Below are 13,614 nucleotides of genomic sequence, written 5' to 3'. Positions count from 1 at the left end.
CATGCACAAGTACATTGGCATTAGAGATATCTTAGATATCTTACACGCACTGTATATCTGACAAAGAAAAAGGACAAACCCTGATTTCATGGTAACATGCACTTTATGACATATGAAAAATATCATATCACTGTTTAATGTTAGCTATATTAACAAAAAAGATTAATATGCTTCACCTTAATTTGTGCATGTCCTAATGTACCTCACCCAACCGTGTTACATATCTTTTTACAATTAATTAGGACCATTCATATTTACAAGAGCTTATACAGGTAATATACAGTTAGAAAGCTGCCATAAATCTGGGGATAAGTTACAGATCTTGTCACAGTGTGGACCACTCCTCTGCTTGTGCACCCACAGATCCAGCAACGTGGAGTAATGGGAAACTTCAACCTGGAGGAGCAGGGCAGCTTTACCTTTAAGCGAGGATTTGGTACATGAACAGAATTTGCTCAGTTGTTAGAGTATCTCAGGTTGTCTTTTGAAATGGCATCTTTTGTGTTCAGCAGAGTGCATGGTGTTTTGTTGCTGAAGGGGAAGGCTGCCCTGCTTCTCCAAGTTGGAGCTTCACTCCTGTCTGGGGTCATTTCCTTGGTTTCTTTGTGCTGGATTTGTGGTAGTATAAGCAGCCCGTGATGTTTTCACAGAAAATCCTTTGGTTTGCAGGAAGTCATGTGAGGTAATTTCTCCATTGTACGTCTATTGTCAATAAGGAAGCTAATGAATCCACTAATGAAACAATGACAACAGGTATACATTTGTATTTCATGGCATTTATCAAACTCATTTAATTATTTTAACAATGCTACAGATGCAGGTATATGAAGGAGTGCCTAAGGACACTTGTTGGTGAAATACAGTGTAGTTACTCAAGAAACAAACCCTGAATGTCGTTTTATCCACTACTCAATACCACCTTCTATAATAACTCTGTCCCGGTCTTGAGATTATATATCTAATACTTCACCCATGTTCATATCACCTTTGCCTTTCTTGGCTTTCCTCAGGTATCGGACTAACACAACTGCAGCGGTCAACAGCGAGAAAGAGCTCACTGAGGGAACAACAGTCTTGGTCAGGATGGGGGTGATGGTCTGCCGCTCTGAAAACAGAAGACCCCTGGTTTACACACAATCCACCAGGTCAAATCTATTCTCCACAGCAACATATACAATGAAATAACATTTCTATCCATCCATCCATCCATCCATTATCCACCGCTTATCCGGGTCCGGGTCGCGGGGGAAGCAGTCGGAGCAAAGAACCCCAGACCTCCCTCTCCCCAGCCACCGACGCCAGCTCCTCCGGGGGTATACCGAGGCGTTCCCAGGCCAGTCGAGACATATAGTCTCTCCAGCGTGTTCTTGGTCTGCCCCGGGGCCTCCTCCCCGTTGGACATGCCCGGAACACCTCTCCAGGAAGGCGTCCAGGAGGCATCCGAACCAGATGCCCGAACCATCTCAACTGGCTCCTCTCGACGTGGAGGAGCAGCGGCTCCACTCCGAGTCTCTCCCGGATGTCCGAGCTCCTAACCCTGTCTCTAAGGGAGAGTCCAGACATCCTGCGGAGAAAACTCATTTCAGCCGCTTGTACCCGCGATCTCGTTCTTTCGGTCACTACCCAAAGCTCGTGACCATAGGTGAGGGTTGGGACATAGATTGACCGGTAAATCGAGAGCTTTGCTTTTCTGCTCAGCTCTTTCTTCACCACAACGGACCGGTACAGAGCCGGCATTACTGCTGACGCTGCACCGATCCGCCTGTCAATCTCACGCTCCATCTTTCCCTCACTCGTGAACAAGACCCCGAGGTATTTAAACTCCTCCACTTGAGGCAGGATCTCACTTCCAACCTGGAGAGAGCACTCCACCCTTTTCCGACTGAGTACCATGGACTCGGACTTGGAGGTACTGATCCTCATCCCTACCGCTTCACACTCGGCTGCAAACTGGTCCAGCAAGAGCTGGAGGTCCCGGCTCGATGAAGCCAACAAGACCACATCATCTGCAAAAAGCAGACATGGGATCCTGAGACCACCAAACCGGACACCCTCCGCCACTTGGCTACGCCGAGAAATTCTGTCCATAAAAATTGTGAACAGAACCGGTGACAACGGGCAGCCCTGACGGAGTCCAACTCCGACTGGAAACCAGTCGGACTTACTGCCAGCCATACGAACCAGACTCCTGCTCTGTTTGTACAGGGACTGGATAGCTCGTAACAAAGAGCCCAGTACCCCATACTCCCTGAGCACCCCCCACAGAATACCCCGAGGGACACGGTCGAATGCCTTCTCCAGATCCACAAAACACATGTAGACTGGTTGAGCAAACTCCCATGCACCCTCCAGGATCCTAGCGAGGGTAAAGAGTTGGTCCTGTGTTCCACGACCGGGGCGGAATCCGCATTGTTCCTCCTGGATCCGAGGTTCAACTATCGGTCGGACTCTCTTCTCCAGTACCCCCGCATAGACCTTACCGGGGAGGCTGAGGAGTGTGATCCCCCTATAGTTGGAACACACCCTCCGATCCCCCTTTTTAAAAAGGGGAACCACCACCCCAGTCTGCCAGTCCAGAGGCACTGCCCCCGATGTCCACGCGATGTTGCAAAGACGTGTCAACCAGGACAGCCCCACAACATCCAGAGCCTTGAGGAACCCGGGGTGAACCTCATCCACCCCCGGGGCCCTACCGCCAAGGAGTTTCCCTACCACCTTGGCCACTTCAGCCCCAGTGATAGACGAGCCCCCCCCGGGGTCCCCAAGCTCTGCTTCCTCTGCGGAAGACGTGCCGGTGGGATTGAGAAGATCCTCGAAGTATTCCTTCCACCGTCTGGTGACGTCCCCAGTCGAGGTCAACAGTTCCCCACCCCCACCATATACAGTGTTGGTGGAAAACTGCTTTCCCCTCCTGAGTCGCCTGACGGTTTGCCAGAAACTTCTTGGAGCCGACCGAAAGTCGTTTTCCATGTTCTCACCGAACTCCTCCCACACCCGAGTTTTTGCCTCAGCGACTGCCGAGGCTGCGAGCCGCTTGGCTCCTCGGTATCTGTCGGCTGCCTCCGGAGTCCCCTGAGCCAACCAGGCTCGATAGGACTCTTTCTTCAGCTTGACAGCCCCCCTCACCCGGGGTGTCCACCACCGAGTGCGGGGATTGCCACCCCGACAGGCACCGACAACCTTGCAGCCACAGCTCCGTTCAGCCGCCTCAACAATGGAGGTCCGGAACATGGCCCACTCGGACTCAATGTTACCAGCCTCCCCCGGGATGCAGTCGAAGCTCTGCCGGATGTGGGAGTTGAAGATCTTTCTGACAGGTTCCTCTGCCAAACGTTCCCAGCAAACCCTCAACACACGTTTGGGCCTGCCAGGTCTGTCCGGCATCCTCCCCCGCCATCTGATCCAACACACCACAAGGTAGTGATCAGTTGACAGCTCAGCGCCTCTCTTCACCCGAGTATCCAGAACATATGGCCGCAGGTCAGATGATACGACTATAAAATCGATCATCGAAATGCGGCCTAGGGTGTCCTGATGCCAGGTGTACTTGTGGACACCCTTATGTTCGAACATGGTGTTCGTAATGGACAAACTGTGACGAGCACAGAAATCCAATAACTGAACACCACTCGGGTTCAGATCAGCGGGGCCGTTCCTCCCAATCACGCCCCTCCAGGTCTCACTGTCATTACCCACGTGAGCATTGAAGTCCCCCAGCAGAACAATGGAGTCCCCAGAATGAGTGTTCTCCAGCACTCCCTCTAGGGTCCCCAAGAAGGCATGGTACTCTGAACTGCTGTTCGGTGCATAAGCACAAACAACAGTCAGAGCCCTTTCCCCAACCCGAAGGCGCAGGGAAATTACCCTCTCGTCCACTGGGGTAAACCCCAACGTACAGGCGCTAAGCCGGGGGGCTATGAGTAAGCCCACACCTGCCTTACGCCTCTCACCCTGGGCAACTCCAGAGTGAAAGAGCATCCAGCCCCTCTCGAGGAGATTGGTTCCAGAGCCCATACTGTGTGTCGAGGTGAGCCCAACTATATCTAGTCGGTACCTCTCAACCTCGCGCACCAGCTCAGGCTCTTTTCCCACCAGAGAGGTTACGTTCCATGTTCCAAAAGCCAGTTTCAGTAACCGAGGATCGGAACGCCAGGGCCCCCGACCCCGACCACCACCCGATCCACAATGCACCAGACCCGGATTACTACCTCTCCCACAGGTGGTGGGCCCATGGGAGAGTGGACCCATGTATCCCCTTCGGGCTAAGCCCGGCCGGACTCCATAGGTGAAAGTCCGGCCACCAGGCGCTCGCCAAGGAGCCCCATAACATTTCTAATTCAGTTCAAATCAACTGCGTCAGCTCTTCTGACCAGGCTTTAGACTTGCTATTGAATGGAGCTCCATCACACTAGAACAATACTGGGGGTTGTTTTCTACCCCTCTGGACCATGCTTGACCTTGAGAATGGTGACTGAATATAATCAAACATTTACCTTTAACAAGGAGTTCAAAGGTCTGGACTTCATATCCCAGTTCATTGGTGAAGTTGACCGTGTACATTCCTTTATCCTCAGATCTGATGTCGGTGAGGAAGAAGACGCCATCTGAAAACTTGGCAAACCCATCAAAGCCATCGGCTTCTCTCCTCAGAGTGATGCTGGCTGGAGGAAAACTCTGAGTCCTGCACTTGACTGAGATGTTCTGAGTCTCCATGACTTGGACGGATGGTAACACCTCCACTGTGGAGTTCCTGGGAGGAGCTTTGCAGACACACCAGTTGTAGACTTAAGAATGGTTTATTGTCATTGATCAAATAGGAACTTTACAGGTGCTCTATTACTTTGACAAAATTAACCCTTTAAAGCCAAAGGTATCAAATAAGACTTTTGGAGGTGGCTCTTTCATCATGCAATGAAAACATACTTCCATCCTTTTTTTGGGGCAAGTGTTCTGAGTTCACTCCTAAACTGTGAATGGAAGTGGAAGCATTTCCATGCATTTACCAAACCATTACAAAACACATCTTCATGAAAACACAGGAGAAAATCTCAAGACTAGTTTTTATTAAACTGAAGTAATTCCAGGTTTGATTTGTATGATGTTACTTGTAGTAAAACTAAGCATTTTTGTTCCATTTCATAGATGTAGTGTATTCTACCTGTTAAATGCTCTTTAATTATAACAAATATTCAGAAAATTCAATGTTTTTTTTTACAGCAGTAAAATCCATTTAGACAATTTTACAAAATATTTTTATGAAACAAAAATGTATTTTTAGTTTTCCAAAAGCCTTTATGTACAAATGTGTTGGCTCAGTTGTCGACATAGATTTTGTGAGACAGGAAGATGATGATGGTGAGTGTGAGAGGTCTGTTGAATGACCTCATACCTCAAGCCAAGGTTCAGACAGTAACCGAATCAACTGTAGTTTCTCTAAATGTGGAAACACTGTTGTGCAGATCAACAAAAAAGAGCCATTGTTGTTTTGGTGTTTTTATTACCAGCAGTATATGAAATGTAAAAAGGTCAGAGAGAAGAACAGAGTGTACTAATGGGTCAAGGCCCTCTGGAGCAGTGTTTCTCATCGGCTCAATTTTATTTTCAAAATGAACAAAATTAAGAAAAAATTTTAAAGAAATCTGAAGAACAGTTTAAACTGATGCAGTGAACTAAATGAAAGATCAATTTAAAATATAAAAAAAATAAAAATTTAAATTTAAAATAAAAAAAATATATATATTGCTAAATGTCTAAATATGATGCTTTCATAAATTATATGATCCAAAAATTAAAAATGAACAACATTTAAATTTTTCGTTAAAGGGCCACATAATGTGTGATGTTAAAAAAAATCAGTTTTATTGTACTATTATTTCATGTGTCAGGCTTTAAAGGGTTAAGGAGCTTAAAACACCACTAGCCAACATTTGGCGTTGGGTACAGTGAATTTAAACTCATTTGTAGCTACTCCACTTAATTTTGTGCATTCTTATGTCAAATATACCAGCTGTACATTAGTGAACACCCGTGACTGTGATAGGGGAACCTTTTATTAACTTTTGGAGACTTCTGTATTTATTGTGCAAGTTTGGCACAATGTAGATGGGAAGATTTGTATAAAAACTGAAATTATTGAGTTATATTTTTGAGATATATTTTTTTATCTATATTGTATAGAGGTCATAGTGGAGGTCATATATTACTGTCTACTGTCAGATGTAACTGGTAAAAATGAAAGTTAAAAATCTTACCTTGGACGGCGATATTTAAGCTACTTCTCATGCTGCCAAATTCATTTTTTGCCTCACAATAGTAGAGCCCAGAGTCTTTGAGCTGAATGAAGGGAATGTTAATGGACAGAGAAGAACTTTGCTTTTCCACCTGAGTCAGGGAAGCCCCAGAAAAGGTCAGTTCTCTCAGTGGTACACTGTCTGAATCACAGGATATAGTAACGTTATCTCCTGCTCTCGGTTTGGTGGGCTGGTTCAGTCTGATATTTGGGACATTTGGAGGACCTGCAGGAAACAGACCTAGGATGATTTTTTATCACCAAATATGCATTGAGTATCAGTAAAACCAAGACACTGGGAATATCTAATTTGTCAGGTGAAATGGACACTTAAAGTGGGAGGCCCATAAATAAATAAATGAGCAGCAAACTAACAAAATCAGTAGTAAATTGGAACTAGGGGGCTAAGGTTATAGAGAATTTGTATTCAATAATGTCCCATATCCTGTGGACCTCATAGTAGCAGAGTTTAAGATACAAAGATTTTATACTATGTTTAGGGATTTAATGGCTATGTGTTCAATTTTATACACTAGTTAGCACTGTGGCTAACATATTTGAGCTCAATAATAAATACGGGTTTCCACAAACTCTTTGCTTAACATGTAAGACAATAAGTCTCTGAAACTTTTAAAAGGTCTGGCACTAAAGTATTAGTGTTAAACATGCTCAGAACAGTGGTTGATTCCTTACCATAAACAGTTACACCCACTGTAGCCCGCCGACTGCTCAGGTCATTGCTTGCCTCACACTCGTACATTCCCACATGAGACCTGTTGGCTTTTTCAATCACAAGCATCGTGGTTCTGCTCAGTAACGTCGCCTCACTCTTTCCCAACTTCTTCCACGTGATGCTGGAGCTCTCATCCGTCTCACATTTCAGCTCCACACGTTCTCCGATATTCACTGTAGTGTTAGCAGAGACTTTGATGAACGCTGGACCATCTGCAAGTTGCAAATTCAAAGAGGTGATCTTTCAAGAAACAACAAGATCTCTTCCTCAATCAGAGGTGGGTAGAGTAATGGAAATCTTTACTCAAATCAAGTAATTTCACTTCAGTAAAATAATTGCTAAGGTAAAATAGAGTACCAACTTACAATGTAGTACAAATATAGCAGCTCAAAAAACTAACTACTAAACAGGAGCTTCTAGATCTGAAGGGGAAACTGAGTAAGTAAAGGGTATGATACTAGAAATGTGTGGTTATTACTGGTATCTTACAATCATTGTATAAATTAGGAAGAAGAGCAGAAGAGAAACACCCCTTTCATCATTAGTCTGCTATGTACATATAATGTTTTAATACATATAGGCAAAACAGTGTAAAATATCCCTGAAGTATGTGATAATGATTATTGTGGTAAATCACACATGCTGAACCTAATGAGTACAAAGCACCTAGAAACTCTGCTAGAGCCTGTAATGAAAGTAGCTGGCCATATCCTTCTCTATAGGTGCACTGTAAATAACGTTAAAGGATCTATAATTACATTCAGAACTACAGTGGATTCAGAATAGAAGCTGCATTTAATATTTATAAGAAAATGACACATAGTAACTTGCAAACTATACTTAGAAGTACAAGTGGATTCGGAATGTAGTTACGTGCCTTATTTGTAGAAGTATTTGTAACATACCCAGTAATAACCACATATTTCTAGTATCATATCACTTACTTACTCAGTACTTTTTATCTTACACCTTACTTAACAGGTACTTACTCTGTACTTACGCAGTAATCATCAGGCTGTAATTTAAAATGTTACCTAAAAGTTTAATGTACTTGCTCACTAATATTCTTGAGTAGAAAAAATTGTAAAAATTTTCAGGAAAATACAGATCCCATCAAATAAATATTGCTAATAATAAATAAGTTGTTACTACCCTCCTTTGCTAATAAGGAACAGCAATAGACCTGCAATTTAGCAGAGTTTACCATTAATTGCACCGGAAAGTAAACTAAAATTGTATGTTGACATGTCAGTCTCCCTTTTTATCACTGTGTACAGAGACTGCCAAGTTTTACATTAGCAAGCTCAGACACCATTATGGTGCTGTTTTAGCCTAGCATTAGTGTTAGCACGTCAAAACAAAATCCTTTTATGATACTGTGTTGTTACCAAAAATTTTTACATTTTGTTTGATGTTGTTCAGTTTGGTCTTTGAAAGTTTTAAAGCATAACATTTTACATTTAAAGCTTTTAGTCAACACTTTTATCCAGACCCAGATGGTAATGAATGTTTGGCCCAATGTGGCACATCTACAGTTATTTTGGGCCACATTATAATTTAAAAAAAGTGTTTTCCCAAATATGTCTGCTATCTAGGGAGCAAATTCCAGGTATAATTTTTCTGTAACTGATGTCTAATGCTGTTTTTTTGAGTCTTTCAAAAGAGCATGGTGTTTCTGCCCTAGCTGGGAATAGCCTTGTCTGCCATATGGAGGACAGTGTAGTCATCCACTGTGCTAAATGTCCATACTTACACTGTGCTGTGACTGAGCGGACCCTTTGGTTCTCTGGTACTTGACTCAGTCTCATTGAGGCTTTGCAATTGATGTTCTTCCCAAAGACCTCTTTGCTTGGAGTGTACACAGAGAAGATGTCTTGGACTCCTTTTTCATGGTCAAATGTGAACTGGCTATCTGAAAGTAGTGTGTCTCCAAGCATCCACAGGACCTGAAGCACTTCTGGAGAGTACACGCTGTGGACCATACATTTGACCGTTGTGTCATTCACACGGGAAATCACGGGATCAGTAGGGAATGCTGCCAAAGAGAAGTGTTATTATTATCATTACAGAGAGCAGATGAACAAGTGTCTTTTGCACTTGTTTAATCATCACTGTCCTACTGATCTATGTACATAAAGTCCTATGTTTCAAGGTCCTATTTACTCTGGGCCCTTTACTTTCATGGTCCTATGTTCTTACAGTTATATCTTTTCAGGATCCCGTGTCCGGAGAGGCATATAAGCCAAAAGCATTTGTGCCCTATAAACTCAGGAATCTGAGGGGTTCTATAAGTTCTTGGTATGGGTATGAAGCAAAACACAGTAAGTATTAGTGTTAAACATACTCAGAACAGTGTTTGCTTCCTTACCATATACAGTTACACCCATTGTAGCCCGCCGACTGTGCAGGTTATTTCCCGCCTCACATTCGTACTTGCCCGTGTGAGACATGTTGGCTTGTTCAATCACAAGCATCGTGGTTCTGCTCAGTAATGTCGCCTCACTTTTTCCCAACTTCTTCCACGTGATGCTGGAGCTCTCATCCGTCTCACATTTCAGCTCCACACGTTCTCCGATATTCACTGTAGTGTTAGCGGAGACTTTGATGAACGCCGGACCATCTGCATGTTGCAAATTCAAAGAGGTGATCTTTCAAGAAACAACAAGATCTCTTCCTCAATCAGAGGTGGGTAGAGTAATGGAAATCTTTACTCAAATCAAGTAATTTCACTTCAGTAAAATAATTACTGAAGTAAAATTCAGTACAAACATCCTCCAATGTAGTACAAATGTAGCAGCTCAAAACATTAGCTACTTAACTACTGTGTAGCTTCTAGATCTGCAGGGATACTTCTTACAAACTTCACCACCGATCAGCACAAGCACAGAAAGGTGCTATGTTTATAAAGATAATATGTAGCTGTGTTTAATGTACTTACTAATATTCTTGAGTAAAAGTAAAAATTGGAACTGAGAAAAGTACAAATCCCATCAAAAAATACTGCACTTTAGTAGTTGTGAGTAAATGTAAGGACTTACTTGCCACCTCTGCTAATAACATGCCTCAATACAGCTGCAATTCAGTAGCATTTCTATGGACAAAGGCTATAAACCCTTACCATTAACTGCACCAGAAAGTAAACTGAAATTGTATGTTGATATGTCAGTCTTCCTTCATACCACTCTGTACAAAGAGTGCCAAGTTTACATTAGCAATCTCAGGTGGTATAATGATAATATTATTAGCCTAGCATGTCATAATATCTTTTTTTCTGTTGTTGGATACTGTTTTTATTTATTTATTTATTTTACCAAAATAATTACTTAAAAGTACTAGCAAACTGTCCGTTTTTAATGTTATTTTTGTTGTTGTTCAGATTTGGTTTTAAAGCATTAGCCTACATTTTACATATATAGCTTTTAGCAGACTTTTACCCCAAGTGGCTTTCAGCATTATTTGTTCTTTCACAAGGACTCTTATTGGTATAGCATAGAGTTCCTGCCCTAGCTAGGAACAGTTGTTTGCCATGTGGAGGGCAGTGGGGTTAGCCACTATGCTAACCAGCCATACTTACACTGTGCTGTGACTGAGCGGATCTTTTCGTCTCCCTTTGAACTCAGTTTCAGTGTAGCACTGCAACTGATGTTCTTCCCGTAGACCTCTTTGCTTGGAGTGTACACAGAGAAGACATCCTGGATTCCTTTTTCATGGTCAAATGTGAAATCGCTATCTGAAAGTATTGTGTCTCCAAGCATCCACAGGACCTGAAGCACTTCTGGAGAGTACACGGTTTGGACCATACATTTGACCGTTGTGTCATTCACACGGGAAATCACGGGATCAGTAGGGAATGCTGCCAAAGAGAAGTGTTATCATTATCATTACAGAGAGCAGACGAACAAGCGTCTTTTGCACTTGTTTAATCATCACTGTCCTACTGATCTATGTACATACAGTTCTATGTTTCAAGGTCCTATTTACTCTGGGCCCTTTACTTTCATGGTCCTATGTTCTTACAGTTATATCTTTTCAGGATCCCATGTCCTGAGAGGCATATAAGCCAAAAGTCATTTGTTCCCCGGGCTAATTTGGTATTTGTGCCCTATAAACTCAGGAATCTGAGGGGTTCTATAAGTTCTTGGTATGGGTATGAAGCATTATCATTCATTATCATTCAATATCATTAGATAAAGAAGATGAACAAGTGTATTCATCCTCATCTATATTTGATCTTTTACAACACATTTGCATTTGTTTAAGCATCACTGACCTATGTAATCTCTCAATATGATCATCATGGCTTGATGTATTCGGGTCCTGTGGACCCAGGGATCTTTGAGGGCTGTTCAATAAATTCTTGGTATAGGTATGAAGTAAAACATACATAAAATGTATTGTGTTGCTTGTGTTACTCAGCATGGTTTAGTTTTCATATCAACAAAATTAATTATTGACATGAGCTGATGTTTTCTTTATATCCCCTCAGAAACTGTCACTACCTTGAACCATTATACGATTACCTGCAGGATTACTAGATTATATCCCCACCCAGAACATATTCAACACCTCTTGTTGATGTTTATCCAACCGAGCCTGCATTCTGAGCATCAAGTGTGGATGTGAGGGAAGTGTACTTACAGTAGACTTGTATCTTAATCTTGGCTTGTGATTTTTGACCTCCACAACCCCCTTCACATAAAATTATGTTCTGGTGTGTAATCTTTAATTGGTCGTATATTACACGTGAGGTCGTCTTATTGGTCTTCACTCTCCCACCGACGGTTTGGTCAAGTAGACCACGCCACATGAAAGAGACTTGACTTGAACAGCCTTGTGCTTTGCATTCAAGCTCCAAACTCTCGTCCACGTGTTTTATCACAGATGTCTGTCCTAACCGCACACTGAAGCCATCTGTGGCTGAAAAGGCAAAAAAAAAAAAATCCATCTGTAATGTTTTTTTATCAGTAATTGCATACAGTCGTTTAGAAACATTGCACATCCATTTTGAATATAAGGAGAACATACATCACATGACCAAATGTTTCTAGACAGACTATTCCAATGTTTTCTTCTGAAATGAAGGGCATAATTGAAGGGTTATTCTCTGCTGTAACAGCCTCTACTCATATGGAAGGGCTTTACACTAGATGTGGGAACATTGCTGTAAGGTTTGAATGTAATCACATGCACATACTGTACCTGCATGTACTGATGTCATGTACAAACCCAAGACATCCCAAAATACAATCTGATCAAATCTACCTGGAGAATATTATACCACAATACAAGCCAAAATTCTGTATTTCAGCAGGGTTTTATTGGAGGACATTTGAGTGGAGCACAGTCACTCCAGAGAATGCAGGTGAACTGCTGCTCCAGAGCCTCCCATTCTCCTGGCAATGCCTTTCTAAGAAGCTGAGAAGCTTATAAGTGTGGGCATGTTTCACCAATGTTTCAACTAATTCCAAAAGAGTGTCTACAGACTTTTGGACATGTCGTGTAAGTAAAGAGGTTTTCTAGAAAATATAAATTATTTAAAAATACATTTTCTGCCAGGTTTATAAACACAGTAGTGTGCAAAAGTCATAGGCATCTAAGATTATTATTATTCAAAATCATTCCTCTTGTCAATGACTTTGGAGCTTGTATAATTTATATTTAAATACAATAAATATATAAACTTTAATTCAAGTCAAAGTCAGTGCATTTATTTTTCTAAAAAAAAAAAAAAAACGTGTTGTGAGCAAGTGTGAAGCACAAAGTTCAGAATTTTCTCCTTAATTGTATGAATTTGTTAAATCAACAGCACAATTTTAACCAGTAAATCTTGGCACTAAATACTAATATATATATATATATGCATACATACACACACACACACAAGAATATCAGCATCAGCATATCTCTGTCCAAAGACAAACATGCATCTTCTAAATATAAACTTTACCGAAGACGGGAAAAAAAACCTTCTTAACTTTTCAATACAAAAATATTTAATTTAATCATTTTGGAGCTATTGGTCCATTCATTACAAACTAAAAAATGACAATTCAGATGAAAATTTTCTTTGGAGAGGTACAGTATACAACATATATTACCCCCTCAATAAAGAACAGAAACATTTGTGATAAAAGAAAATATGCCCACCTGTTATTAAATGTAGTGCTGAGATCCATAAAAGAAAAATTTGCTGATTTCCTTCATTCATTGTTTGTCGTTAAGCTGTATATAAGTAAGTCCAGAAATTAAATCATGTTCCAAGAAGACTCTTGCTGTGTGGCTCCTTCTGATCTGTCCGGAGTTGGAATGGACTTCATAAATATAAGTAGGACAGGAGTTGATGGCAATCCGATCAAGATACTGCACCAATGTCCACACCCTCGTCCACTCTAACCACACGAATCTACCCCCTCAGCCAAAAAAAACAAAGGGAAGGAATCTATTCAGTTCCTATTTTTGGACAAATTTGGAAAGCACTACTTGCTCCAGCAAAGCCCTGTCCCTTTAAAATAGTGCACTATACACCTCAGAATTTCTGGGTCGTGCTGTAGTCAGCATTGTGACCATATTAGGAATTCCAGGGCTAAGCTGA

The 13,614-nt window shown here is 41.9% G+C and overlaps 1 protein-coding gene across 1 annotated transcript; it reads right to left on the bottom strand.

The window, feature by feature from the left end:
• On the bottom strand, nucleotides 1-13,356 carry vcam1a (vascular cell adhesion molecule 1a). Its single transcript, XM_066681654.1, has 9 exons — nucleotides 13,170-13,356; nucleotides 11,661-11,939; nucleotides 10,597-10,875; nucleotides 9,391-9,642; nucleotides 8,776-9,057; nucleotides 6,983-7,234; nucleotides 6,252-6,515; nucleotides 4,494-4,760; nucleotides 1-1,105 (listed from the first exon to the last, which is right to left on the bottom strand). The coding sequence occupies exons 1-9, from the start codon at nucleotides 13,228-13,230 to the stop codon at nucleotides 951-953; spliced, it is 2,091 nt and encodes a 696-aa protein (XP_066537751.1). The 5' UTR covers nucleotides 13,231-13,356; the 3' UTR covers nucleotides 1-950.
• Nucleotides 13,357-13,614: the final 258 nt, after the last annotated feature.

This window comes from Hoplias malabaricus, chromosome 9, assembly GCF_029633855.1.
Source record: "Hoplias malabaricus isolate fHopMal1 chromosome 9, fHopMal1.hap1, whole genome shotgun sequence".
Classification (NCBI taxonomy): Eukaryota; Metazoa; Chordata; class Actinopteri; order Characiformes; family Erythrinidae; genus Hoplias; species Hoplias malabaricus.
This window is presented reverse-complemented; position numbering and strand designations above follow the sequence as displayed.

Excerpts from the sequence above, each read along its gene's own strand:
- vcam1a (XM_066681654.1), bottom strand. The coding sequence starts at position 13,230 with ATGAATGAAGGAAATCAGCAAATTTTTCTTTTATGGATCTCAGCACTA. Across the intron at positions 9,643-10,596 it reads CCGCTCAGTCACAGCACAGT|ATGGTCCGGCGTTCATCAAA; the intron begins GTAAGTATGGCT and ends TGCAACATGCAG. Across the intron at positions 6,516-6,982 it reads AGTGGGTGTAACTGTTTATG|GTCCTCCAAATGTCCCAAAT; the intron begins GTAAGGAATCAA and ends TGTTTCCTGCAG.